The sequence below is a fragment of the Kwoniella dejecticola genome, chromosome 1 (assembly GCF_000512565.2).
Source record: "Kwoniella dejecticola CBS 10117 chromosome 1, complete sequence".
Classification (NCBI taxonomy): Eukaryota; Fungi; Basidiomycota; class Tremellomycetes; order Tremellales; family Cryptococcaceae; genus Kwoniella; species Kwoniella dejecticola.
The window spans coordinates 3,828,627-3,856,610 of NC_089301.1; the positions used below are offsets into that span (position 1 = coordinate 3,828,627).

The 27,984-nt window shown below is 48.6% G+C and overlaps 11 protein-coding genes across 11 annotated transcripts; 4 read left to right on the forward strand and 7 right to left on the reverse strand.

Moving 5' to 3' along the window:
* Nucleotides 1–330: 330 nt before the first annotated feature.
* I303_101410 (uncharacterized protein) lies at nt 331–1,939 on the reverse strand (the record flags this gene model as incomplete). Its single annotated transcript, XM_018404778.1, has 5 exons — nt 331–933; nt 1,051–1,318; nt 1,409–1,641; nt 1,771–1,831; nt 1,902–1,939. The coding sequence occupies 5 exons, from the start codon at nt 1,937–1,939 to the stop codon at nt 331–333; spliced, it is 1,203 nt and encodes a 400-aa protein (XP_018267432.1).
* A 293-nt stretch (nt 1,940–2,232) lies between these two features.
* Nucleotides 2,233–3,085, reverse strand: I303_101411 (uncharacterized protein; the record flags this gene model as incomplete). Its single annotated transcript, XM_018404779.1, has 2 exons — nt 2,233–2,470; nt 2,529–3,085. 2 exons carry the CDS (start codon nt 3,083–3,085, stop codon nt 2,233–2,235), a joined length of 795 nt encoding a protein of 264 aa, XP_018267433.1.
* A 511-nt stretch (nt 3,086–3,596) lies between these two features.
* On the reverse strand, nt 3,597–4,895 carry I303_101412 (60S ribosomal protein uL13; the record flags this gene model as incomplete). The annotated part of the gene is made up of 4 exons (XM_018404780.1): nt 3,597–3,674; nt 3,870–4,207; nt 4,408–4,507; nt 4,812–4,895. The coding sequence occupies 4 exons, from the start codon at nt 4,893–4,895 to the stop codon at nt 3,597–3,599; spliced, it is 600 nt and encodes a 199-aa protein (XP_018267434.1).
* A 2,732-nt stretch (nt 4,896–7,627) lies between these two features.
* Nucleotides 7,628–10,111, forward strand: I303_101413 (uncharacterized protein; the record flags this gene model as incomplete). The annotated part of the gene is made up of 8 exons (XM_018404781.1): nt 7,628–8,734; nt 8,828–8,896; nt 8,977–9,087; nt 9,158–9,285; nt 9,343–9,469; nt 9,551–9,780; nt 9,866–9,965; nt 10,046–10,111. The coding sequence occupies 8 exons, from the start codon at nt 7,628–7,630 to the stop codon at nt 10,109–10,111; spliced, it is 1,938 nt and encodes a 645-aa protein (XP_018267435.1).
* Nucleotides 10,112–11,490: 1,379 nt separating this feature from the next.
* I303_101414 (uncharacterized protein) lies at nt 11,491–13,790 on the reverse strand (the record flags this gene model as incomplete). The annotated part of the gene is made up of 10 exons (XM_065968332.1): nt 11,491–11,730; nt 11,794–11,919; nt 11,977–12,017; nt 12,091–12,562; nt 12,625–12,748; nt 12,807–13,111; nt 13,156–13,279; nt 13,347–13,463; nt 13,516–13,595; nt 13,647–13,790. 10 exons carry the CDS (start codon nt 13,788–13,790, stop codon nt 11,491–11,493), a joined length of 1,773 nt encoding a protein of 590 aa, XP_065824404.1.
* Nucleotides 13,791–14,122: 332 nt separating this feature from the next.
* On the reverse strand, nt 14,123–15,556 carry I303_101415 (uncharacterized protein; the record flags this gene model as incomplete). The annotated part of the gene is made up of 4 exons (XM_065968333.1): nt 14,123–14,924; nt 14,993–15,120; nt 15,189–15,407; nt 15,482–15,556. The coding sequence occupies 4 exons, from the start codon at nt 15,554–15,556 to the stop codon at nt 14,123–14,125; spliced, it is 1,224 nt and encodes a 407-aa protein (XP_065824405.1).
* Nucleotides 15,557–17,140: 1,584 nt separating this feature from the next.
* Nucleotides 17,141–17,881, forward strand: I303_101416 (uncharacterized protein; the record flags this gene model as incomplete). Its single annotated transcript, XM_018404784.1, has 2 exons — nt 17,141–17,501; nt 17,562–17,881. The coding sequence occupies 2 exons, from the start codon at nt 17,141–17,143 to the stop codon at nt 17,879–17,881; spliced, it is 681 nt and encodes a 226-aa protein (XP_018267438.1).
* A 208-nt stretch (nt 17,882–18,089) lies between these two features.
* On the reverse strand, nt 18,090–19,569 carry I303_101417 (uncharacterized protein; the record flags this gene model as incomplete). Its single annotated transcript, XM_018404785.1, has 6 exons — nt 18,090–18,243; nt 18,305–18,454; nt 18,521–18,569; nt 18,650–19,031; nt 19,092–19,386; nt 19,445–19,569. The coding sequence occupies 6 exons, from the start codon at nt 19,567–19,569 to the stop codon at nt 18,090–18,092; spliced, it is 1,155 nt and encodes a 384-aa protein (XP_018267439.1).
* Nucleotides 19,570–21,293: 1,724 nt separating this feature from the next.
* Nucleotides 21,294–22,243, forward strand: I303_101418 (uncharacterized protein; the record flags this gene model as incomplete). Its single annotated transcript, XM_018404786.1, has 3 exons — nt 21,294–21,377; nt 21,435–21,773; nt 21,827–22,243. The coding sequence occupies 3 exons, from the start codon at nt 21,294–21,296 to the stop codon at nt 22,241–22,243; spliced, it is 840 nt and encodes a 279-aa protein (XP_018267440.1).
* A 246-nt stretch (nt 22,244–22,489) lies between these two features.
* On the reverse strand, nt 22,490–24,780 carry I303_101419 (uncharacterized protein; the record flags this gene model as incomplete). Its single annotated transcript, XM_065968334.1, has 14 exons — nt 22,490–22,575; nt 22,626–22,817; nt 22,885–23,003; nt 23,070–23,192; nt 23,249–23,425; nt 23,486–23,586; nt 23,640–23,796; nt 23,856–23,923; nt 23,974–24,125; nt 24,193–24,208; nt 24,261–24,373; nt 24,429–24,490; nt 24,548–24,679; nt 24,734–24,780. The coding sequence occupies 14 exons, from the start codon at nt 24,778–24,780 to the stop codon at nt 22,490–22,492; spliced, it is 1,545 nt and encodes a 514-aa protein (XP_065824406.1).
* Nucleotides 24,781–25,486: 706 nt separating this feature from the next.
* I303_101420 (uncharacterized protein) lies at nt 25,487–27,938 on the forward strand (the record flags this gene model as incomplete). Its single annotated transcript, XM_018404788.1, has 14 exons — nt 25,487–25,862; nt 25,917–26,016; nt 26,081–26,148; nt 26,201–26,267; nt 26,326–26,402; nt 26,452–26,573; nt 26,628–26,701; nt 26,772–26,814; nt 26,873–26,980; nt 27,035–27,190; nt 27,259–27,383; nt 27,459–27,628; nt 27,689–27,741; nt 27,798–27,938. 14 exons carry the CDS (start codon nt 25,487–25,489, stop codon nt 27,936–27,938), a joined length of 1,680 nt encoding a protein of 559 aa, XP_018267442.1.
* Between the last annotated feature and the right edge of the window lie 46 nt (nt 27,939–27,984).

Below are 27,984 nucleotides of genomic sequence, written 5' to 3' on the forward strand. Positions count from 1 at the left end.
GCGGTTCAGCGGGTTGTGAGTGGGCAATAGATGAAACAGGAATACAGTACCGCAAGCAGTCTGTCGCTCCTCTTAAATACTACGAGGCAGCCATTTATCGTGTAGCGGTGATACAATAAGCCTTCAACCCTCTTTTCAGACCATTTGGGTGAAAGGACGATCAGCTCGTTAGTATCTGTCGTACGTCAAAGGTGATCCATGACGCGAGCGACGGCTGAGGCATCAGGCGAATCACCTTATGCTCGAAGATCCGAGATCAAAAAATGCTGGCGGCCACAACGGTCCGCTTGAGGAAGTGACGATGTTCATAGCTCGTTCGCCACTAACATCCTACATCCTAGCCGAACTGATACCTAAGCCCACCTTTTCTTTCTTCACAAAAGGCGGTCTACCTCTCCTCAGCCATTTCTCGCCACCCTCTACCAATCCTTCAGGCTTCAGATCTTCTTCAGTATAACTCCCTCCATCACCTTTATCACTAATCACCTCTCCATCGTCCTTGATCACAGCATCCGCAAAGCTCCAATTACGTTCCAACCCATTGGGGAGATAATCCGCTTTACCATTCCACACGATATCCCATTCCCCCACTCCACAGGGGGGCAACCTTTCTTCTTCTGTTAGAGCTGCTGATGGAGGCGGAGGTGACGGTTCTCTCGATATGGCTCCGAAGGCTGGTGGAGTTTCTGTGCCGGCCAAACTCCCAAAAGCTGGCGAAGGTGGTGCCAGGCCGCCAAACCCGGTGAAGGATGCGTATCCTAGGGAGGAAGGTGGGCGGGAATCGAAAGCTTGTCGGTGAGGCTGGAGGGTTGCTTCGAACGATTCGGTTGGTCTAGGGTAGGCTAAAGAGGAAGAAGATGAGGGGACCTTTCGTTTGTAGAGTGATGTCGATGCACAACCTGCTACGACGTCGAGATCTCTATCACCGGTGAGCTGAGATTGATCAACGTGTCTGTCAGCTCAAGTACAATCCAAGTCGAAAGCGAGCTGCCCGTGCATGAATTAAAGAGTACACCGAGTGTCGCAACAAGGCGCAAATTGAGCACTCACAGCTCGGCCAAGCACAATGATACTGGCCGCATGAGCAAAGATGACTACGCTCTTCACTTCCGGATGAATATCTTCAATCTTGCTGATCCAAGCTTCGACGAATAATTCTGCTCTTTCATGTAATGCTTTGAACGATTCTCCCTTCCGCGAAGGGAAGACCGTAGACGCGTAATCTGTATTTATCGACCCGGATGGAAAATGCTTCGAGAGGGTACTTGGGGATGAAGGACGAGGATGAAGTCCTGTATCGGGAACAACGGGTGAGTACCTGATTTAATTTACTGGGCTTCAGCTCCTGCTCCATATACTGGGGTGGGGTAAAAGACTATACAGTGTATAAGGAGGAAACACAACGTACCATTCTTGAACACCATGTTCCAAGCGTACTCCGCTTGACGTCCCACTCCCACCCTGGAGATCCTTTGCCTCCCTTACAAGGCCCAACTTCTTAGCTGTCGGTAAAGATGTTTCTATACATCTGTAGAACGGGCTGGAAAAGACAAGCTCCGGTGTGGGGTAGGGCGCTGTCTGATTGGGATCAGATAGGAAGGTTGAAAGATGTTCGGATTGCTCGTGGCCGTATACCGCCAGCTATGTAGTATTGGGATGTCAGCTTATTTCAGCTTCAAGAAGATCTTCAGAAGCCGGGGATCATATCCCAACACGACGGATCGTTCGAAGTGCAGGTAATCAAGGTCGAATACATTTCAATCAGCTTACCGGGGGATCCCTATTCATACCGGTCGGCGAAGTGCGGATACTTGGGTCTATCCAATTGGCCCTGCAAGTAGTAGCGAATGATATCAGCCTAGGTCATCCTTATGGCCATCAAATTGCCGGTTCGAGCCCACCTGAAGCCATGTCGGCAGATGTAGATGTATTCCAACATCGTCTTCGTTCGGATTCCAGCTGACTATCGCCTGAAAGAAAGAAGAAAGACGCCTCGTTGTCAGGAACTTGATGAGAGGTAGTGCAGCTTCGTGTCTTGGCGATCAGCTTGTCGGGTCCTGTACTCTCGGTTCTCGAACGCGCGTCTGAAGTGATCTTGTAATAATAGAAAGAGGAGCAGGAGGGGGCAAACGAGGTTTTGTGAATCTGGACATGACTAGGCAACCAATCTCAAATCCCTCAAGCGTGAATCATATCGTCATTTCCGTGCGGTTCTCCGCATCCGCCAAATCTCTACTTCAGGGTAGATTTCTGGGCAATTCCGAGGACGGATCCGATACCAGAGACACCATTGTACACCTTGGTAGCCATGTATCCCTCAATGATGTACGAGTCGCATATCGTCAAGCTCAGCCGGTAATAATTGTCATTCATTGGAAAGTGCATGTCTTTCATGACTATGCGCGAGAGGTCTTTGCTCGCCGTGTTGGAGTGACAAGTGAGCTCTACGATGGCTATAACATCATGACACCTATGTATGGTGTATGAAGTCAAACATCATTGCTTGTCCCGTTCAGCATCAGGCTTACACATCAGCTAGTTCCAGCACAGGTTCACCTTGCGAGTCTAGGAATGCTATACCCCATTCATCGCGTCTAACAATATGCCCAATCAGACCACTTTCGAACTTGCTCATCTCATCTGTACGCTCCGAACTCTGGCCTTCGTCGACGGTCTTTCCGTCGAAAGCATCGCCATCTACTGATCTTGGCCCTTGTCTTGGAGTGAGCATTTCGAGATTCTTGCGCATGGAGTAAATATCGAAGGGAAGACTTTCGCCAGTTCCAGGTGAAACTGCATCGTTATCGATTACAGGTCCATTATCGGATCTGAAACGGAGGGCAGTCGGACTCTCCTCACTGTGCTTAGACTCGCCTTCGCTTCCAATCGAGGAGGCGGAACCGGAATTGGCTTTCAAAGTAACTGATCTTGATTTATCGTATTTGCCCAGCCATTCTCCTAGATCTACCAAGAGTCGAGCTACGCTCCTAGCGACGTATGAAGAGGTTTTATCCAAAGTGGATAATTCGTTAATTGGTTCACCCGGTGATGCTAAGGTGGGCTTCGAATGGTTCCAGTTGGACATCATGCTTTCTTCGAACTTCGAACTTCGGACTTCGGCGAGTTGAGGGTACGGGGCGTGCAAATCGCGATGTAACACAAGTCGAGATTGTCGATTAGTATTTAGTCACTGGATTAACTCGGGCCACTATTATCGATTGGACTCAATCAATCGATTGACAGATTGCGAGATCTGAGAGACTATCAAGTTATTTAGGATCAGCAGGAAGAGAAGCTAGACGAAATCTTAGCAAGAAAATCAGAGAACATCAATGTGAAGCTCAGAATTATTGTCATTTGATGGATTAAAGGATTTCATATTTGGCCTTCCTGAGATGTCTCATAGACGCCTTCGGATTCCGGACTCTGCCATCAGGAAGTTATTGGAGAACTTCGTGTTAGTAGATCATATCGCGCGCCCAACACAGGACCAGCCGAAGCCAACGTAAGAGTGTGTTGTAGTCATGCGTGCATAAAGACACCCCAGAGATCCATCCAATTCACCAAGCTGTCTACCTATATATACAGTACACCGCTTAGTAGCCGAATTGAGTGAGGGTTTCGTTCTTGGCGACGGAGGCGTCGGCCTTGGCTCTGAGCTTGAGGGCGGCTTGCTGCGAGGGAGAATCAATCGTTAGCATAATGCTCGATAGCCATACATAACAGGTTTCGATTTCAGAGTCCAGATTGACGCGATGTGATGTGATGTGCAACAGATAGGGGATCGAGTGTGCCCAAGACCCCTTAGACAGAAGGGAGGGAAGGGAGAGAGCAGACGATGGATTTAATATGGCAAAGCGGGAACTCACCTTTCTCTCGAAGTACGCTTGTCCCTTGACCTTTCGCTTCTCCTCAAGTCTGTCGACGACGTCCTTGTAGTTCCATCCGACTTCAGCTGAGATTCTCTTGAGGGTGCAGAACTTTCGTCCGGGCTTGAGTCTCAAGACTCGGAGAGCGGCAGGGACAACCATCTTCTTGACTTTATCTTGGGCGGGGGGAACACCTTCGAACAGTTCTAATCGCTTCAAGGCGGCAGCTCCTCGAGAGGTCTTGTGGGGGACCATACCTCGGATAGCTTTGAACAGGATTCGAGAAGGTGCTCGGAAGTGGAAAGGACCCGACTTTTTGGGGTTGACGATGTGTCTCTCTATTCAACGGATAGCCCAATGATCAGTATTGCTTTAAGATCAGATTCGACAACTCGTCCCTCTGTATCCCTGTAAATTTCCCTGGCCCGGAACCTCTTCACGTTCACTTCTGACTGCTCCGCATCCACATCCGCCCTCCATCCGAGATCCGCAATGAATCACAGATCTACCCCTCATCATATGGATGAACCCGACTCACTGTGCAAGTAGTTGTGGTACTTCAACTTGTTTCTGAAGAATGAACCAGACACGTTGATCTCTTCACATCGAACAACAGTGACCTTTTGGCCGGTGAGGATCTATGTGGAGTTTGAATGACATGTCAGCTTGTATTCCGGATTCCTCTATCATCCCAAAACACAGCATCCCCGTCTGCCTATATCCCTGCGTTCTCATTTTGGACCTTCCCTACCGGACCGATCCCACCTTCGACATGCGACCCTCATCTCATGACTCCACTCCATTCTACTATCCAGCCATCTCTAGTCTCCCGTCCGTGCAGCACATCTTTCGACTGTAACTGTCCTTCCAATTTATGATCCTTCCAGTCCGAATAATACTCCTCTGCACCACATCACAGAAACAACGACCCAACCAACTAACCTGCTTGGAGATGATCGAAGCGAGACGACCCAAAAGGTGGCCCTTTCCGTCAATGACGATAGGTTGAGCGGAGAAGTTGGACATCTGGGGTGTGGGTGGATGTATTGTTGGTTGTTGTCGATATTATTGTTGAGATTGGATTAATGAAAATCGTTATCGAGATAGCCAATGGGTGAAAATGCAGAGTGAAAATTGATAATTGACCAATAATCAGTATCTCTCCTCTGTCTGACCGTCCCGCTGTGCTTTATGACTTTATGGCTCACCTTGATATACGCCCTTTTGAATGCTTGAGGTCTAAAGAAGAAGGTCTTCCCAAGTCGGATGACTTGTGCTGATTTAGTGAAAAACCTCGAATCCAACGACGCACCGCAGAGTGAGCAGTGAGTGAGCAGGGCAGGGAAGCAGCATACAATCAGACACCGTACAACCTGTCCCATGCAAATGTATGGCGGAGGGTTCCACTTTACATTCTACTTCGTATTAACAGACGCGGTGAAATATCACTGATGCTGACTGTGGCAGCCGTACGGTCAGACCGCAATCGGCGTTAAAAGCTAAAGATAATCGCCGACGTCAGCGGACCCGGGCAATCTCGCGCTTTGCATGCAGTACGAGTAAGCCTGAAATATCGTTCAATCTTCAGTCAAGTCACCTGGTCCCATTCCAGTCGATACACGACATGCATCTCTGCTACATCGTCTTGACAAGTCTGGATAACTTCACGGTGTCACACTGCATGCATGGTATCGATATCGATATCGAAGGTACTGAGCTGAAGTGAACATCATCGCGCTTGTCGTTGCCATACATTACGCACGCTGCGTCATAAGCGTTCTTTCTATACGATCGAACACACTGCACAGTCACAGGTCTCCATCGTCCTACTGTTTGAGGCTGAGACAATCGGGAGAGAGTACAGGTCTAGCCCTCAATGTCGGATCGGCCTGTCCGGTCTGTTGGGCAAGATCGGACCTCTGCATGGAATAGGCTTGGGCGAAGGGTCTTTCTCTATAGTCGTCGATCCTTTAGACGGGTCAGTTTTGGTGGTGTTAGTTTCAGTTCTCTTTTCTGCAATGTCAAGACCATCGTCATTGTCATCATCAGAGGTGATATGAGTGTGAGTAGGAATGTTGGTATAAGTGGTAAAGCTAGTCGTGATGTGGAGGGGGTTTTTAGCTGCGATGTAAGTCAGAGGAGACATGATCAAGCTCGGTCAATGGTTCACGTGTCGGATTTGCGATGTTGTTGCCGTTGTTGTGGTGGTCAGTATTTGTTGAGCTGAGCTGAGCTGAGCTGAGAAAAGATAGATTGTATAGAAAGATGCAAACTACGACAAATCTTCAATAGCAGCTCATATATATTTCTTATGCATGAGCTGCTCGTAGCTCGACTCGAGTAGCTGAATATCCTCCATACATATCGGAGAACCTTTGTTGAATGAACACCACAAAGGACGGCAAGAAGGCTGAACTTCATACGCGTCTGAAATGGTGTCTTTCGTCAAATCGTCATTTTCATTGACGAGTCATCAGCCTCAGAATCAGCAACATCGCGCAGAATGGTGTTGCTGGTCCGCTATCTGCACTTGTCGTCTCCATAAGCATCTCTTGTGTCTCCCAAGTCGATATATCGGCAAGCGCAGCAAAATTAACATCTGCGCGCTCAGGCAGAAGCAAGCCCGATAATCGGCTCGGAACATTTCAACGGTAAAACATCCGGTATTGCGTAAATGCGTAAATACCTTAATACGACTACACGGATCGTGAGGAATTCGACCTTCTGCACTACTCGCCATTATCGCGATCGCCTTCAGCTTTTTGTTGCTGTCGAGCGCGAAATGTAGAAAAGCTACAGTACAAATAGATACTCAGTCGACGAGGATCGAGATGCATGAAGATGGTTCAATCATCCACAGATCTGCAGTTGAGTCGAATGGGGATTAAGCTTTTCGTTCCCTGCAAAGCCAGCCGTTCCTCGACGCCGACGCCGACTACCGGGAGAGGTAAAGACGCGTAGTCTCGCTTGAAAACACGTGGTTGGTGTCCCTTATCTGTGTGTACTCTATCTTGGCACGAAGGTCTTCAGCAGTTGATGGTTCACCACCTGCATGCTGGATGCATGCATACATGAAGTACAAGTCCCATCGTAGCATGCACGACTACGTAGTAACAGGCGTACAGTGTACTTCCGGACTTCTATGGATGTATGTGCAGGCCATGACGGACAAGAAAGCAGAGGATTGATCTAAACTGTTACTGACAAGCATCCTATTTAAAGTTAGACTTACCCTAATCCGTCGCGACTGAACAAAATAATTACAACGAGTACTCGCAGTCCACCGTACAACCGTACAACCGTGTTTCACTTTACATAACATCCTTCCAACGCTATCACCATTCTCACGCATAACATTCATATACCTTTGCATTCTCATACAGACCCATCCGAACAGCATCACTGATACACATACAAGTGGAAGTGACGAGACGAGTACACAGCTAGAAGCACAGTCATATGACACGGACATCAAATCAGACCACATCACCGGGATAGTCGACGTCACACACATCAAAACAAGCCCAGCCTCCATCTCGATCACGCTTCCGACACACAGCACTAGCAAACCACTTTCATCATCTCTGATCTTTCGATAGGCTATTGTCGATTAGCTGGTATAGTCGAATCATCTCTTGCTCCACGAATGCAAGGTAACCTCCGCACACGCACTTAGACCTCAGAAGACTGAATTTTCTGCCAAACTTCACGCGAAACATACCGAATCAATCTACATCAACGCATCCTCAAACACACTCATGTCCCATCAACCGACATATCTAGCTCCCACAGCTCAACAACCGCTCAACAAGTATATCCCTCAATCACCTCAGCCCGACTCGCCCCCTCAGACGCCTTCTCCAATCTCACCAGGCAAGTCCACCTTGGCGCTGTCCGAACAAGCGATGGTCGAGCTGGATACCCAACAGCGTCAGAGTATAGATAATAGGCCCATAGGTACACCCGAAGGATACTCATACAACAGCGGAAACACGAGTGGTATCGCTCTTGTGAGGTCGGATTCTCATACTTCCTCTACATCGATAGGAATCGGTATAAACTTTCCAGCCAATTCGAATCCCCTTCCTAGAGAATTACATTCACCCAGTTTGACCGCAAACGGAAACGGCAATATTGCATTACCTCCAGTCCCCGTACAAATGCAACGAAGGAAATCAAGTGACGGTTCAATCGCAATTCCTTTCCCCACTACCGACTCATCCTCCGCTTCGGCCGGGATGTCCCATTCTTTGTCGGCTGGATCAACTTCTTCCCCTCAACCGCAACAGCAAAACCTGTCTCCCTTCCCCCCAACTACTTCAGCTCAATTCGGCAATACTCCACCTAGACCGCGCACCGTATCTCCTCGACACAACACGAACACTTCTGGTACTTTCGCCTCTAGCTCGGCCCTGGGGAAATCCAGTCTGGGTTACGAACCTCGAGAGAGGGTGTTATCGCCTCATAAATCAGATGGAAGCGCGAACAACGGAGTCTTCCATTCTAGTGGGAGTAACGAAGATCTGACTCACCACAATCACAATCATAATCATAATCACAATTCAATAGATCCAAATAACCCATATGATTCTCACGGGCACGGACACGCCCACGCGAACGGAGGAAAAGAGAAACAGAATTGGCAAAATGCAAACACCTCTTTCGCGACTTTCGGAGGAGTAGGAAGTCAGCCTTATTTCCCTTTGACGGGGAAAGAGAACTTATTGGGGAATTCACCAACGGTCCATCCGAAGAAAGTACCATTCACAGACTCGGTCGCGTTTTGGTTAGGATTGTATTTCTGCTTCAATCTGGGGTTGACTTTGTTTAACAAGTTTGTGCTGGTCAGCTTCCCCTTCCCTTACGTGAGTCTTCCCCTTCATCCTGTCCCAGACATCAATCTGAATGATCATAATATGGATTGATTTATGGCTGATACCACGCGAACGGCTTGATAGACTTTGACGGGTCTGCATGCTTTATCCGGTTGTGCGGGTACGTATATAGCATTAGAACAAGGTGCTTTCGTGAGTGGATCATACACTGTTCCTCCCTACTCCCCTTTGTCACCCGAGAGGAAGCTGATGCGCAATGTTGCTATGTGCAGACCCCCGCCCGTCTGACCCAGAAAGAAAATGTCATTCTCGCTGCTTTCTCGGTACTCTACACGATCAACATCGCAGTCAGTAATATCAGTTTACAACTGGTTTCTATTCCCGTGAGTATCAAAACACCTTGTTTCTGTTTCGGGCTACCTGATGCTGAATCTTGTCTACCTGTTCTTGCAGTTCCACCAAGTGGTTAGAGCTTCGACGCCATTATTCACCATCTTCATCGCCGCTATATTCCTTCGTGCCAGGTTCAGTATGTTGAAGTTGGTCTCGCTGCTGCCCGTCGTAGCTGGAGTAGGATTTGCGTGAGTACCTGAACTCCTCTCCTGCATTTTCGATCTTTTCGCTGAACATCGCTATAGCACATACGGCGATTACGATTTCACTGCTCTCGGTCTGATCTTGACCTTGCTCGGAACGTTCCTTGCTGCACTCAAGACGGTAGTTACCAATTTGATTCAGACTGGTGGAGGCGGTCGATTGAAGCTTGTGAGTGCACCATAGATCCTGCCTAGACACCTTCGACAGGCTAGTAGGCTGCGACAGCTTATCCTCATTGACCGATCGCAGCACCCTCTTGATCTACTTATGCGAATGTCTCCGCTCGCTTTCATACAATGTGTGATCTACGGCTGGTACACTGGCGAACTGGAACGAGTCCGACGATACGGTGCTACCCAAATGACGAGATCCAAAGCTATTGCTTTGCTCTGTAATGGTGTCTTCGCATTTGGCTTGAACATCGTTTCATTCACTGCGAACAAGAAAGCTGGAGCTTTGACGATGACAGTCTCTGCCAAGTGAGTATCTGATTCCCCTTCATACGTCTGAGAACATCAGATCAACTAGGTGATCAGGCTGACTAACCTGATCCTGCGTGCATAGCTGTAAACAAGTCTTGACTATCGTTTTGGCAGTCATGCTTTTCAACCTCCATATCTCACCTACGAACGGTGTCGGTATATTGCTCACGCTCGTTGGTGGTGTAAGTGGTGTCCTCTTTTACTGCTTATTCATGTAACGCTTTGCATGTTGCTGACCTGCATATCTGCTTGGGTCGTACAGGGATGGTATGGATACGTTGAATATATAGAGAAAAAGAAGAAGACCAAGGTTTTGGAAAGAGCGTAAAGCACGAAATCTTGAGCCGTTGGACATACACACCGTTACCGTTACCGCTACGAAAGCGAAGCGAAGTATCAAATAAAGAAGAAAATAACATTTTGGCCATCTCAATGTTCAGTTATGGTCGTTCTCAAATCACACACTCACACACTATCGCATCTAACGGTCTGCCTCGATGGCGGACCACCCTGGGCTGCTTCAACCTGCTTATACGTATAGATTTGCATTATGCTTTCCGGTTATCGTCCGTGCATAGAACGGACGGAGAGTGAGAAGCGAAGCGAAGAGCAGAAAAGAAGAATAGATTTGAAATATCTTGATAGACAGATCTGTGTATGCATTATGGATAACATACGATACTGACGAACACAGTTATGTTCAGTGAACTTCAGAGGCGAGACCTAAGTCGTCATTGGGCTTCTCCGCTGGGCGCCAAGTATCAATGGAGGCTCTGACTGGATCGTACGTCGCATCTCTCACCGTTATCATTTCTCATCTCACCTTTCTCCCTTGACCTTCTTGAGAAGCCCTTGTTCTTGCAAGCTAGCATGACTCGACTCAGTGGATCTCAGATCAGAGCTGTGACTGCGATTCTGTATATAGCTGCGTTGCCTCTTCGCCTTTCCTCTCTATCACCTATCACAGCGTACTGCTGCCCAGATTTACAAGTATTCATTCGAGTGGATTTAATTCTCCCCATAAAGCAAAGCAAAGCAGATCGGTGATCAATCAGGTCTGCACATCCTTCGCCATTCGTAGATCAGACTTTTGTTCGCTTTCGAGCAGCACCCAATTTACGATGGCCCCAGGAGATACCTCCCACGCAGGGGAAACCTCGATCCCAGTGTCAGTGCACGATATCGACGGAACCGACATTCCTTCTTATGCGTGGGAAGGAGAAGTGAGAAGCATGGTCGAATCGAGGCTGGGCGACAAACACAAATCATGCTGGCGTCACCCTCATTCGACAGTTGACGAAAATGTCGATGGCGTATAGAGCCACGCTCAATCGACACGGGAAAGATCAACTTCCTGTTCAATTCCTGGAGTAACAAGCGCGATCAGATCGACCTCGCCGGGTTATACGATCGATTGAGCGGATGCGAAAAATCGTTAGGAACTGGTACGCCGATTTCGGAAGGCTCTTCCTCCGATAAACAAGTCAAATAGGATCATCACGATTTTGGAAGTCGCATGGTCGGCAGATTGTCGCGTTTCACAAGGATGTAGCTGACACTTAGTGAGATGACGAGAGACTGACTCTTTACATTCGAGCTTATTTCCACTGCTGTTTTTCCATCATGATCATGATCATCAATGTATTAGTCAGCGAGTCTGACACTCTGCCTATCAATGTTCATGCATGTATCCTGAATAGTACGGGGTCATATCTGAGTCGACATACGTTGCAGACACTTGGATCTCAAAGCTTGCCTCTCTTCGCCCAACGTCGCATACTGCTCCGGATGACTTCTGACATCTAGCCAAGCCGTACTCCAGAATCTCCACCATCGCGCATTGGGGTCTTTTTGCCTCCACGGATCGAGTGACATATCCCTCAGTAGTACTCTCGAGTACGAGTGATCGTTGAAGCCTGAGAAGTATGTGCCGGAAGGTATCGTCTCCTGATCCCACAGTCAGACCTGACAAATACTGCAAGACTGCTAACAGGACAGGCTTCAACTTACGTAGGGATCTATTCCCGGATATCGAGCTCTAGTAAAGTTATTATCCGCTTGTATCTCCTTCAAGCATTCATCGTCGTTTGCGGGTAATTTCAGGAAAGGATCGTCCTTGAACAGCGATGAAATCCACTGGAGGACATGTGGCTCAGCATGATAACTGTCGACTGGGCGAACTGTATTACTCACGTGAGATTCGACCTCATATGTAATAGCAGGAATTGAAAAAGCTGTAAGACAACAGTATCTTAGCAAATCATCCTGCCAGTGTTAGAACCTGGACCTTTGATACAATACACTTACGCCTGGTGGCACCAGTTATAGCGAGATCCTTCTGCGCAAATCTCCCAAATGGCAAGATACCTCTGTACACCAGTGGTAACGGTATATCGCCCACTTCATCACTATCGATAGTCTTCCACTTCTTTCGCATTTGCAGAACTGCCTCTTTGAATCCAAACTCGGGTGGGACACGCTCCAAGCCTAATGATCGTCTCAATTTAGTTTCGATGAACTCGTATGTACCTCCTCGATACCCGGTAGCTGCAACAATCGCACCGCAATTCACTTTCTTATCCTCGCCGATAGTCTGGAAAGTGACTCCATCCTCGTCGATGCCTATTGGTGTCGCGTTTTGTAGGGAAGCAATTTTGCCCGCCTTTAGGAGGGATAGAAAGTCGGTTGAAGAGCCAGGTAAACCACCGGCGAAGAGAGCCAGAGCAAGAAAGGAATCCGTCTGTGGAGGTGGAAGACTGTTGTTTGTATATATACCGGTCTGTTACATGTTTTAATTCAGCCTTTTTGCGTGTTTATTGGCAGTAGGGTCATTTCACGCACCCAAATAGAACGCATCATGCCCCAAAATCCCTTGACCCATCCGGCTCCTACAGCAGTACAGTGGTAGAACCACATCGTCCAGCTGTCAATGGTTCTGCTGGGTCCAAAAAGGATGTCCAGGCGGCTTGAACCAACTTCGGTCAGCCGGACAAGTAGGTAAAACACAGGTATGATAGACTCACTTGATGCCCATCATTCCAGGTGGTGTAGAAGGCGAATACCACTTCAACGGCCCTTTGAATGTCCAAACAACCTTCTTGCCTCGATTGGTCAGCAAAGCAGCGGTGTCCATCGCGCTCTTGCCTCCGCCAACAACTAATATCGTATCCTTGTCTCCTGCTGAGTCTGGGGCTTCAGCAGTCGCTTCAACGCTTTCTAGTAATTTGTCAATTTGCGGTTGATACGACAAAGCAAAGGTATGGAACGTCGCAATTGGGGTATTGTGGAATAGTTCCGGCAAGTAGGGGTAACCGAGATACTGTACTCCCTACATCAGCGAGACTGGGACATCATTCTTAGATCCGTGCTCACGCCTGTCGCCAGCACAACCCTATCGAAGTATCGCTCCTTCTCCCCCTTGTCCTCCTTGAGTCGGACAGCCCATCCTCTTGTACCTCCACTCTTTGGACTCAAGGATGTGACATCAGTCGCAAGCCTAGACAAATCGCTGAATCAGTATCTGTTTCCCATTGCATGATGCTCGAAATGAGCCGAATGCTTACAAGACTTCCGCCTTGTCCTTCACAAAGTAATGATAAAAGTCTTCTAGATATCGTCTATAAGTTCTAGCAGGAACTACGTCACCCAGTAAGCTCGAAGGCTTGGGCATATCGAGGCCGCTATATACTCTGTCAGCTTCCGGATTCTTCAGCATCGAACTGCAGAACTAACGAGAAAGTGAATGCTCCCCAAGGTGAGTTGGTCGTCAGGTCGGGATACGTATGACTCCAGCATCCACCTACACTATCCTCCTTCCCTGTTGGTGAGCATATTACTAGCACCTCAGAATGACCAGGACTTACTTTGGCTACTATCGTTACGTCGAAGCCATCCTGGATGAGGGTACGAGCATTGACGAGTCCAGCTGGTCCAGCACCGACCACTAGAACGGATATCCGAGCAGTCGCTTCATCTTTCGTCTTTTCGTCGATTGCTGCACTCTGCATCGTGAACGCTGACTGTGCTGTTGCGTGAGACCATCATCGATGTAGATGCGGTTGAAGATGGTATATATGTAGAGTGTAAGCATGGATCAATCGAGTGGTTGATGACGCTGCACTTCGGAGGTTCGGCGACGGATGAGTGGTGTGCCTGACCGTATGGTGAGTCACCTCACCACGCGAATCGCAAAAAAGCATCCGACACCAAAATGGGACGGTTATACTGCAAGATCATTATAACATGCATACAGGAAACCTAGAAGACCTAGATGATCCACTATTGATACAACAAAAGCTCACTGTCCCAAACGTATATTCGTCTCCTCAAGCGATCCGATCTATTTATTCTCCTTCATCTCTATATCTTCGTCTATTCGTTCTGTAGATCCGAAACCAAATTGAGAAAATCTTCGAGGTGAATAAGCAGGGAAATATGCCAACTCCTCCAGTGGAGTGATGGGTGATGAATGATCCAATCCTGACGACCCAGATGCAGAGCCTGATATTCCCGAGCCAGAACCCGATTTCGTACTACTACTGCCAGTTCCTGAAGCAGTACCATGCGTCGAGCTTATCTGGTTCTTCTCCGGCATGGCGACGGCCCTCACTCCGAAGGGTGTAGATCCTTGATAGCCTTCCACATGATAATCGAGTATAGTCTGTCCCAGATTCGGCGGCAAATTTTCTCTATCATCTTTAGGTGCTGATCCGCTATCCATGGAGTCTGGCGTCCGTGGTGCATTAGGTGTTCTTGAGTTTATGGTGAACACAACCGATAACGCGTATAATTCCGTCACACTCTCCAAGAGCACCCAGAAAAAGTCATTCTTCGTTCTATGAGCTGCTGGAGACGCCAAGAAAATTATGCACATGACTCCTCCGACAATGTGTGTAAGCAAGACAGTCTCCAGGGTGAGAGCTACCATTCGTTTGACAAGGGACCTGGTTGAATAGAAAACTGAGTTTCTAGCTTGACGGAACCGCCAGACGAGGAGTAGCGTTATCGAGCCATCTGTGAACGCTGATAAACCCATCCAAGTGATAGCTACCGCTTGAGATGGTACACCGATTGCTCGGTGTCCGAAGGATTCTTTGGAAACGAAAGGATGATCTGACCAGATATGCGCTGTGACTGCGAGGCTGTGCATAGTTACTATGATCAGCCTGAAAGTCTGAGCTCCACAGAGGCGATGAACGGCGTAACTCACCCTATACCAGCGAGAAGTGTGATGGAGGCCAGACCTGAGACAAGCCATAGCATCCAAGGTCTCCTCCCCGTGAGCATCCACGCTCGTCTACCAAAGTACAGCTGAGCCGTAAACGCCATCAAGGGGATCTGCGAGATCATGTCGAGCATCAGCAAGCAATACCTCAGGGGAAGCGAAAACGGCTCAGTGGCTTCACTAGACCATCCTGGAAACTTAGAGGCCACCAGAATGTACCCCATATCGAAGGATCCTCTATTCCATTCACGTAGTACTGATGACTCGACAACAATATAATGAGGATTTGCAGCGTGCTGAGTGTGAAGATCCAGACTACCAGTAATCTGATTTCCCAAGAATCGCGATGATGCGAGAAGTATCGCACGACTTGGGAGAAGTGAACGCCATATAGTGCAAGCTATGACATACGACGTCAGCAGCGGCTCGTGTACAAGGGCAGACATCGGAAAGTAAAGAGAGGGCACGGCTCACTGCCAGATAAGATCCTAGAAGGTATCCTGTCGGCATCACAGGATACGGATTATTGCTCTTAGCTATCTCCTCCATGTCGGCCCTCGCATGACCGATGCGTTGCTGGAACCGACCCAATGATGCAGCGGGCTAGGGAGAACGTGTCGGCACGAAGGTGAGACCCCAATGTAAATGTTGCAGTGATGAAACAATACCTGAAGATCTAACTCAGTACTCGAAGATCGTCTCTGGCGGTCTGAAGATGTTTCATCGGACAGACAATAGCGTGATAGAAAGGTTTGATGATAATGATGATGTTTGAACTGAGCGACAAAATTTGCGAATCACAAGGTGAACGACGATCCGTTGTTGATGAGCAAGAGGCGTTCATAGTGAAGAGCGGAACAACGCCATCAATAGCCAATGCCAGCATCTAACACCGCTGTCTCTCGGAGCAAGTGAAAACCCACGTAAAAAGCGATCGAACCTTTTCATTCCGGCTACAACGCGAGCGATCTGGAATTGCAAGATACCTGCCGCAAAGAGTAAAATAGCTTGAAAGTGATCTTCCGGGGATCCGAGTGCCTGGCGTCTTCCAGGAAAAGAAGGAATCCTGACTGTTCTTCTCCCTCGTCACGTTTTCTACGCGTCTCTCCAACTCGAACGCCTTTTCAGGTACATCCTGAACGGGATCTACGCAAACTCAACGTTGATCCCTCAAGTCAGGAAAAGCGAGCACCATGTGGGCAGTGCTCGACTTCATGCTCAATAGGGGTCAAGCCAAAAAGATAAGAATCACTCTCAGGTGCTATTCTGGGCTCAAGGGTTTCATCACTCGTGACTCACGGCGACAATAGCTTGCACGCCGGAATCACTATAAACGGTGAGCCAAACGAGTACGACGTCAATCTGCCATTGTTTGTCACAGCCGGATTCTCAAAGAGAGTGTGTGGACTCGGCAAGGCTGTGTTCCCGCTCACGCCTACCCAAGCCATGGTGAAAAGGCTTGATCGTGTACGACGTGTTGTGGTGAGGCGACTGACATACGATGACATCACTCGGCCGATTGCGATTGATGCTTTGTAGCGCAGAAAGGATCGTCTCGCCAAAGTATACGAGAGGGTGTCCCATGCTAGAGCTTCTCGCGGTCTAGAACAGCACATAGGAGAGCGTCTCTTTGTATCATATAAAGTCTAGAAGCGGATCAGACTTGCACCTGTGTAATGTCGGGGCTCGAGGATCAACAAGTTCGAAGGAGAGAGGAAGGCACAATAATATGCAAGTCAGAATTGCTTGGCGAGTCCTTAAAAAGCGAGTACGATAATCCTCTCATGACTGGTCCATGGTATACGTTTAGTGTAGTAGGGCTTCCATTTCGTGATTGTCCCTCTTGACCAATCGACTGCCTTGCTCGTCTTGCAGAGATACAACTAGTCGTAGTGGGATATGCCGAGATCATCGTCAGACCGAGATCGTCTTTCTAGCGATTCTCGCTTCGAAAACCCATACTCAGGTCACCACTCCTCTACCGGTGACACAAGACACTCAGTATATGATACCGCTACGCCAGTCCTTCCGTCTATTCATGACATATTGAGTGGCAAAAGAGATGTTGAAGGCAATGTCATCCCGTCTCGCTACGCGGAAAGCTCCCTGGAATATGTCATTCCTCCAACAACCATGATGAACGCTCATTCACCTCAGATACTTCAAATTACTCAGCAGGTACACTCACTGGGTACACCGCAGCCTCACAGGGGTTCTGATAGCAGTACTCATCAACTATGTCCTCATTCCTATAGTGCTTCCGATGGGTCTGAGTATCAGCAGAACCCCGAACAATCGACGGGGAATAGTGAGGGAAGGTATTCAGCGTTGGACTACCTCGTAGTAGGCTTACTCACTAGAGGAGGCATGCACAATCCACCTCATCCACATAACTTGTCTCCTAAGATGCAACTAGCTTGGCAACACCTCCGAATCGGTCTCGACACTCTTCGTCAACCCGATCAATGGATCCAGGGCCAAACTATCAGTGATTGTAAGTGTCCCAAAATCTCTCCATTCATTTGGAGAAGCTGAGAGCGTCTCTGGTGATCAGGTCCACACTGGTCGACTGCTCACAAACATTGCTACCTCGATGCTCTGAATGATGCGAGATTGGAATTCAGTTTCTGGCAGAGCCGACATGCTTGGGAGGGTCATCCTTGTCCTATGGACCTGACGGACGCCGAATCACCAGAGGTTTCCGCACAATGTGCAAGCGCTAGCGATATACTTGTGAACAGATTGATGGACAGAATGCTGTGGGATGACGCTCTCAGAGAGATGTGGAAGGATGATACGCAGAGAGTGATTAGCGCGTTGTCAGTATCGACGACCAAGATCGTGGAAATTGCCAAGCAGAACAGAAATTGGTGACCTGCTAGTTCAAGTCACGATGTCTTGCTCATCATCTACACCTTGAAACAACATCACACACCGGTAGCGCAGCGAAAAGATGAAATGCATTATAACTTCGCTGTTGTTCCCCAATCTATTATACTATGAGTCTTTATAAGTGACCTTCTACCTGTATTTTGTCGTTGACCTTCCGTTCGCAAGGAATTCTGACCTGCTTTGGCTTCGCCTATGAGAAGTAGTACTGGGTAGAGTCGTTGTAGATGACCTCCCTCATGTCCTTCTCGAAGACATCTCGACAACCCTCCCAGCCCATGCCCGTAGCGAGACAAAGTTGCAGCTGGATTCTGGCTTTACCAGCTTGCATGTAGCCCGAGGAGATGCTATTAAGAGGGCACACTAGTCAGTTCCGCTCGTAAGCAGGAAAACATTGCGGCAACTCACTAGTTTTGCTCGTATGGCTTGGGAGGAGAAGCACCGGTCACCGGTCTCAAAGAGGCAACGACTGGCACACCTTGTTCTTTCAGCTTGCCAGCTACTTCAACGGCTGCGGTGGAAAGCTGTCCTGCTCCAGCACCCATGATAACGATTCCCCTGTCAACCACATATTTGGATTAGCTATCCGTTGTTTGTTCTCGTGATGATTTCATGTGCACTCACTTGGCACCGTTGGCTACGGCAGCAAACATGAGAGAGGTATCGAAACCCTCTGCAGAATAATCGTACATCGTCAGTTGGACGTGCTAACGGTGATACTTCTCATCCTCACACCAATCTTTTAAGACTCACGAGATCCGAAGAGAACGACAACACTAGGGAGATCTTGACCACTGGCCACGGAAGAAAGGTCGAAATGGTATCTAGCCACTGGGTAAGACGGCTCGAAGTACCAGTATGGCTGTCCACCTAGGCAAGCTCCTAAATTGCCTTGTTCTAAAGCCTTGAAAGTGTCGGGGGTGTTACCGTTGGTCTTGATTGTGTAGAAAGCTGAGGAGATTCGATCGTTGAAGACGACCAATGCACCTCTGTCTCTTGCTTTCGGGTCAGATGCCACGGCCACCGCTTGGTAGAAATTGGATGGACCATCATTCGAGATGTATGATTCAGGTCTCATAGCTCCGGTGGCGACAAAGGGTTTCGAGCAATTCAAAGTGAGGTCTACCCCAAAGAACTATGTCTAAGGTATCAGCTTCGAGGCTCGCAGAGGCACACAACATGTTTGACTACTTACGGTATCCTCCTCAGTGTTGGTACCATGAAACATGACAGCACCGGCGATGTCGCTTCCCTCGGAACACAAGTGCTCGTTCGCAGCCTTACTAACGTTGTAGTATAGAGTGGAATTCAAATTTGAGGATCCTCCAGCGTTTGACATGTCGACTATAGCGATTTGTGCCCTGTCAAGGATAACACTGTAGTTACCGATGAGGTATTCTGGGTAAACCCTTGGACCAGATCCGTAGTTCACATTGTCAATGGTCGAATAATTAGAGGTAGATACGATTGTTCCACCGGTGTTGTATAAGCTAGAGCCCAGATTATTAGCTTACCTGTATAATCGTGTCCGAGGAAGAGTTAACTTACACAACCTTTGGTAACGACGAATCCTTGGACACCCATTCCAAGCCGAAGTTATCCCTCTTCACAGTGACTGGTGTTGCCAGAGCGGCTGTAGCGCAAAGTGCGACAGAGAGAATCTTTCCCAACATGATTCGACCAAGGTGATATCTCGAGACTTCTGGCATCAGGTATAGTAGGTTGTCAATGATGGGAAGATCATCCGACTGAAGACATCTAAGCGGCATATATATATATATATATATATATATATATATATATGATTTCCTTATCTTTCGGTCAAATTCTGAATACCGGCTTGACGGACTACCGATAGACTATCCTGAAGCCCAAAGTCAGTCTAAAGTACGCCCGAATACCCTTTTGGTGGGTTAACGGAAAAAGTCCGCTATCATAGTCGATGCCATAGCTCTTCAGCGGCCGCTTAAGAGAAGCCTTAGCCAATGAAAGGATGTTTTCTAGTCATGATGATGGCGACTTCGACGAGAAAGGCAAGTCATATCGATTTGGGTGACAGTGTTATATTCCCTGAAAATCTAATATATATGGGAAGAGGGTTCCGCCTTTTGGAGAAGTAGCAGATGTCATGACCGGTGACAGGGAACAGCGGGATGGTCTAGCAAAAGCAGAAAGTTCGGGAGGGGAATTTGATCGGAGCAGTCATTGATGACCTCTTTTTATGAGCAGCACGCATCAAATTCTCTCCTAGCCAACCAGCTAGTAATCAGAGACGTTCAGATCCGTATGCTTGAATGTCTTGGCATTAGTCAACTCTCGCATCGGTTTCTTCTGGTTGGACCAAGAGGTGTAGAAATAGACAGATGAAGATAAGAAAGATAAGGATTCTCGAGAAATCGGATTTGACCGTTAGAAGTCAGAAACTGATCCCGAGAAAAATGGTGGGATTCGCGTGGTCTTCATCGAACGATGACCTGGTTGCAATCGAATACCGACAGACTCAACTGCTTCTGCGGATATGATGATTCAACGCCTTCGCGTACCTTCAATAGGCTTGTGGGCTATTGGTCTGCGTGAGATCAGTAAGGTGACATTGGGAGGCCTGGCTGACGTCGCAGAGTTCGGTGAGAAGGATGGATGACGAAGACCCGCATGTTTAACGCATCTTCCGCCTGTACAGGTCTTTCCTTCACTGGCGATGGTCGATACACGACCATCAGAGTCACGACATGCGCTGTCTCCGCCGATGTTGCAAGACGTCCCCGCATACAAGTTGCGCGACGATGGCAAACCAACCGAAAAGAGGGATAGTGCTGGGCGCAGTTCGTCATTGTGCACAACGACAACGACTCATTAGCGGGTCGTACAACTGAGGTATGCAGTGAGCAGTGGACCTTCCAAAGCAATCAGAAAGACATCTCGGCTTGATTCGCAAATTATAGGAATCATACACACCACTGACAGTAAGAAGTAGCGTTCGGACGTCGGAATTTGGTGCCTCGGCCGATCCCTCTCGCAACGCCAAGCCTGGTCCCTGAACGCTCATGGCATACTTTATTCAGCGCCTGTTCCAGCTCGAATCTGCTTCGACGACGCACTGCGGCCGAAAGCATCTCAGAGCAATCTGCAGGACAGAGAGAGCATGCCAAAACCAAGCCTACAGTGCCTGGCTTCCTGGCTTCCTTAAAATCTACGTGACCCGCGCTGCCTAAGCTTATCAGATAAAGGCAATATCTCGAAGACCATTCATCCTACCATACCGGCCGAAGAGAGTCAAAAAGTTCACATGACACTGGGAGCATAGAATGTCATTTCTGGCCTGATTCACACGGTATATAGTGAATTCCGTGGTCGCAGATTCTTTCCGTTTCCTCAAACGATCCGGATATCACTCATCATGTTGGTACGATCAATCATCGTGTCCGCAGCCGCTGCGTCACTGGTATCTGCTATTAGCATTGAGCGTCGAGAAGCTATCACCGTAAGCTGATCACGGTGCTGATTTTCCTCGAATACTGTTTAACACTCTTCTGCGCAGGACTTCAACGGAACTAGTCCAATTGGTTTCGCTTGGCCACCCGGTCGAGACTTCAACGTCAGTTCAGCCACGAAAGCGCCTTGCGGAGGATCGCCTGCAGGAAGCAGAACATCTTACCCTCTCACTGGCGGTGACATCTCACTCACTTCCAAAACCCTTCTTGACAATCTCAACGTCCTTTGGACCAACGAGACTGACCCCACCAGATTTCATGCTTTCTCTACCTATACCAACTCGCTCACCGAGCTCGGTGCTGGACACTATTGTCAACCTGGTCCTGACTTCGCGTCTTTCGGACTCAAAGCCGGAGATGATGTGACCCTGATGTTGATGTACAACGTGAGTGATCCTTCATGGTCTGTTTATCCCTGCTGACCTCTGGGTGCCCTCAGCTCGAAGACAACGCAGACAACTACTACTATTGTGCCGACATCACACTCACATCCGCTCAAGGATTCACCCCGTCCGAGAACTACATGTGTAGCAACTTGACCTCTTCCATTCAAGAAGCAAGTAGTCAGGATTCGATGAAGGTTGGCCAGACATCTTCATCATCAGAATCGACCAGCTCGGAGATTCCTCAAGCCACTTCGGCTGACTCTAGCCAGACTGCCGGATCATCGAGCAATGGCCTTTCCGCGGCTGCTGGAGGAGGTATCGGGGCTTCTGTCAGTATCGTCGTTGTCGCTCTTCTCGTCGCCGCTGCATACGTCATGGGCTACATTAGATTCGGAAAGAAGAAGCAGGTCATACTTGGGGATCATGCTTCTGACTCCACCGGCATCCCTGTCAAGGCTGCCAAATTCTAGGGGCTAGAAGTATCTGTTAAGGTCAAGATCTAGCGGGAAAAGATGTAAGAGTTCTACGTAAGCTTAGCGACTATTGGTATTGGTGACTCGAATCCAGGATGCATTATCTTTTATATCATTGTACATAGTTGTTCTCAGCTTCTAAAGCTTAAACACAACTCCGCTCCGTACCCTCAGCTCTGTCCACCTCAGTGCTCAAAGCAATTGCCCCGCCAACGCCTAGACGAAATCTTCCTATCACCACCCTCAAATATGTTCGTGGTGGTTGTAATCGCCTTGCAATCCTTTCTCAGCATCCGAGCCAGGAAGTCCGCGCTCTTGTGCCAAACCATCTGCATTGATCGTCAGCTTTTTCATCAGATAGGGAGAGAACGGAACTGACCTTGAGCCAATTGCTCTTCACGTTCTTTGGCGGAGACCGCAGGGGTCTTAGCACCGGGCACGAACCAGTGAGTCTCTCGGAAGTACAAATCCATCTCTTCTAATGTTCGACCCTTGGTTTCAGGGAACAAGATGTAGAAGGTCAGAGCATTCGTGAATCCACAAACGGTGAATACAAGGTAGTATTTCCATCCTGTTCAGCCTCGAGTTAGCTGATGTTCGAAAATTTTCAGGGGCAAGGGTCGAATGCGACTGCTTACCGATGTTGGTCCAAGCTTTTGGCGATACCTGCCCGATCATGAAATTACTGATCCATGCAGCCATACATGTGAGCGCGGTGGCTTTGGCTCTGACAGCAGTGTTGAAGATCTCGACAGGGCTATAGTAGAACTTTGAGTCAGCGATAAGTTTACGTTGTACTTGTGAAAATGCTGAAGACACTCACTATACCCATGAGAGAGGACCGATACACGCAGAGAAAGCGAAGTTGTAGATGAATAGCACAGCGACAAAGCCGATTCCTTGTCCTCGACTTCCGCCACCGGTGGCAAATTGTTTAGCCAAGGCTCTGAGACAACGAATCAGCTACTGCCTGATTAGGTCACATGCATATGGGTGACTCACGTTGCCACTGCGAAACAAGTTCCAGCTAGCATATTTCCAGCGATCAAAGGGAATCTTCGGCCGACTCGGTCGACGAGCAAGATACAGGCTAGCTCTCCGAACAGTGCGTTGATGTTGTTGAGCGAGTTGATCAAGAGAGCGGTGTTCTGAGAGAAACCGACAGACTTGTAGACAGTACTGTATGTACGAGGAAGTCAGCCATGTATTGATATCTGGATAATTTCGGTGACTACTTACGCAGCGTAATACTGGATGGCGGAAACACCGGTCATTTGGACGGAGAATTGAAGTATGATACCGTACAACACCTTGCGCATATTGGTTCGATCGGTGAAGATCTGGGTCAAATGGTCAACACATGTACAATGAAATCGGGTTTTATCATGCTTACCAAAGACCAAGATTGATCGATCGCAGCTTCTTGTCCAAGCTTTTCTTTCATTGCTAGCCATTCTCCTCGGACGAACGGGTCGTTCGTGTTTCCGCGAGCATGCAATCTGGCGAGCGTGCGCAAAGCATCCTCGTCTCGACCCTTGATCATAAGCCATCTACGCAGAAGTTACTGTCAGCCACGCCTACAAGTGACACGGTATACAATAAGACATACCGTGGGGACTCTGGGAGCAAGAACGAAAGAAGCAATAATGGTACAGCAGGAGCCATTTGGAAACCGAGCTACATGATGATCAGCCACCCGATTCTGAACGAATGGATAGACAACTTACGGGCAATCTCCAAGCAATGGGGTCATTAGGGTGTGTTTGTTGCACACCATAAGCGATCCAACCTGCTACTATAGCACCGATACCCAGGAAGAATTGGAAGGTGGCGGTAAGCATTCCCCGTTTCGAAGGGTGAGCGATTTCAGATTGGTACACTGTTCGCCAGGGAGGGCATCATCAGTCCACAACGTTCCAGATTAAATGCTATACCTGACGGCTTACATGGCGCAAGAACACCCTGCGATATCCGTCAGCACTGACTGACAACCATTACAATACACCGAACTTACCAGCATTCCGATACCAAATCCGGCAAAGAATCGACCCGCAAACATCGTTTCCTTGTTCTGACATGCAGTTTGTAGTATACCACCGACGATAAAAACACCTCCCGCGACCGTGACTGTGGCCCTTTGTCAGCACGATGATCGCGCGGAGTTAGTCATGGATATACTCACTGGCCATACGTCGACTGAACCAGTCCGCAATGAGACAAGCCGGGATACTACCGAAGAACGCACTACAGGGGATTTGTCAGAACCGTCGGTGGATCTCACGCTCCAACGAGAACACTTACCCAAGCAACATCGAACTGACGATGAAACCCATGTAGTTATCGTTCGGGTTGTCCGTCACTCGCAGGAAATCGGGAGCGACGATCACATAGGAGATCACACCCAAGTCGTATCCGTAGAGGGTTGCCCCCATACTGTGTTTGCAAGTCAGTATGCGTTACCTCGACCGCGGCAATGATCCTGCTCACGCTGCGAAACACGCGCATAGGAACGTGTAGACCTTCGGAGGTAGCATGATTGTCGATCGAGCTCAATAGAGGCTGTTGTTTGAGATTCAAAAGATTGAGGAGATGGAGAAAATGGGACTCCGAAGAGGGGACCCTTGGCGTCTTTATATGATGTTGGGTTCCTTCGTCAATCAACGAAGACCATCGAGAATTCAAGCGGTGCCTTAGCTGCTTGCCATAGTGTTTTGCTCGTCAGGTGCGGTGCGTGCAGCATTTTCCGATTTTCCCGCTGCGTCCACCATGGGATTCCGGTAAATCATCATGTGATCAGTCATGACGGTATAACTTTCTTCTGCAAGCTTTTCAACCGTTCCATGCGGTCGACGTGCAAAATAATCGAAACCAGCGTCATAAAAGTAGGCCCGATTATGTTCAGTTGCCGTTCCGGACCGTTGCCGTACCTGGAAATATACCATGCTTTGTTGATCCGCGACGACCACGAATCGCGCTGAGATCGGGAAATCAGCCATGCCTATCTGCGTGCTGACCGTTCGAACATGCTTGCTTGGCGATTTATGGACTAGGGCCGTCTTCGCATCCGTCAGGACTACGCCACTGGAAAGTTATGCCGGAGAACCGGTCAGCGGTACTTTGCAAATAACCGAGGGGATCCCAAGTCTTGTAAATATCGACAACGGATGATGGACAAACGAAGTCAACTTCATCCAGACTTGTCACAGATCACCCAGAGCATTCATAGATCAGTGTAGCAGAATGGCGGCCTATAGTCAACATACCACTGTATTGCAAGCTCTACACCAACAGCAGAGTGTAGTGACCTTTCGAGCAACGCCTGACCACCCTGCTGAGCTGCGTTCGACCCCTCTGAACCTAGATGTCGACAGACTGGTCCACCCTGCTGAACCACCTATAACGGACAAACTATACTCTGGCTTTCTGGAACACCTGGGGAGATGCATATACGGAGGGATAGTCGACAGCCCAAAAACACCAAGTCCCTCGAAGTTACTAGTCAAGCAGGACAAGAGTGGTCCGCTATACAAGGGTAGATTAGGATGGAGGAAAGATGTCATGTCGTGTTTAGCTAAAGATGGGGAATTGGAGGTACCGATGATGCGATGGCCTGGGGGTGAGTCAGACCTGTCAAGCTTTTTGATGTAGCCTGGCTGACGAGACTTCACAGGTAATTTCGTGTCAAATTATCATTGGCAAGATGGTATCGGTCCGATCAGTCAACGTCCGAAGAGAATAGAGCTGGCATGGTTGAGCGACGAGTCCAACATGTGAGTTGACCGTCTAGTGGGTGACAGAGGAGACTTGAACGATATAGCTGATGCATATCGTCAGTTTCGGTACAGACGAGTTCATCGACTACTGTCGAGCGCTTGGTAGCGAACCGTATATCTGCCTGAACAGTGAGTATACCAATCATATGCCCAATCCGGCTTTGAGCTGACGGTGGAACAGTGGGAACGGGTACTCTGGAAGAAGCACTATCGTGGTTGGAGTATTGCAATGGAACGGGAGATACACAGTGAGCTGGCTCGGGAATTGGTCGATATTGAGCAATCAATCTGAAGGTTGTCTCATAGCTGGGCAGAGTTACGTCGTAAGCATACGGGGAGAAAGGAACCTCACAATGTGAAGTACTGGGGTCTAGGGAATGAAAGTGAGTGGGTTTACTCGCATAATACGCCTCGGTATTGACCTGGAAATAGTGTGGGGTCCTTGGCAGGTAGGAAACATGCTGCCCTCGGAGTACGCCCGGAAAGCTCGCCAATGGGCACATGCATTGAAGCTCGTTGATCCGACTATTTGTCTAATCTCATGCGGTGAGACTGTGAGTGTGACCGATGATGATTTAATTGGGTCTCCGCTCACGTATCGACAACAGGGAGCGTCCGAGTGGGACAGAGAAGTGATCGGAGCTTTACTCCCATGGGCAGATATGCATTCAATCCATTTCTAGTGAGTTCTGGGAAGGGATGATGGAAGCTGATACGAGCAGTACCATGTTGGGACACGATAAGATGTCGAGTGTGCCGGGGCTGGACTATGAGAAGAATGTGTTTGGTCCGGTTGTGAGTTGTCCCATGATATATAGCAGGATACGTTCAGCTGAATCATATCTTCTACTAGGCGGCCGAGAAGCATCTCGAGATATGTAAATCTTTGATCGATATGGCGAATATAGGCAGGACGCTAGAACGAATGCCGGCGAGGGATATGAAGATATGCTTTGACGAGGTGAGTTATCGTCGTATAAGAGGGAGAGGTGATGGTCGGGCTGACCAATCTCAGTGGAATGTTTGGGATGATGTGAAAGCTGCAGGATCGAACGGTCTTGAACAGGTCTACGACTACACGGATATGTTAGGATTCTGCGCTTGGTTGAATGTCTTGGTCAGGAAACATAAGGATATAGGTATAGCGTGTCTAGCTCAGTCCGTCAATGTTGTGAGTCAGCGTGTCGGTGGAGGAGCGGAGTGTCACAAAACAAGGTCGACTGATGTATGCGACCGCAGATCTCCCCTCTTATGACCCGACCCGATGGAATCCTGCGTCAGACACTCTACTACCCGCTTGAGCTTTTCAGCAAGTACATGAAACACGGCCATCTACTTCAATTACCTTCGTTCCCTGATGTCTAGTGAGTTTTGGCATTCCATTGATAATTTGAATGAAAGGTCATAGCTCATACAGTATGTCTGGGGCTTCGATACAGCACCGGACCAACCTATCCGGTGTACATCCAACAAGCAGGATACAACCCCTCGTACATAGATAGCGTCGCCGTATTGGTCAAGACTCCGGAAGGACTGAGTATACGAGTTAGCGTGCTGAATCGGCACCCTACAGCAGATTGGGTGACCAACATTGGCTTCTCTGGGTTCGGTGAGCACTCACACCTGGCAATGATACCATAACGGCATCGACTAACTTCTGCACGTCCAGAGCTGAGAAACGTGAAGATACACGAGATTTACCATGATGATCTCGTAGCCACGGTAAGTATTCTGCATGGTCCTTCGTCGGTCGATCGGCATGCTGATCTTTTGTGTAGAACACCTTCGAGAACCCGAACAACGTCAAGCCGGTGGCAACCAGTCTGAGCAAAGAAGGGTGGACGACCGAGTACGCCAATGGGTTCACAGTGAAGAAGCATTCCTGGGTTTTCCTCATTTTCGACGGTATCAAAGTGTAGATTTTAGACCGATTCGAGAGATCAATATCATGCATTATATACATGG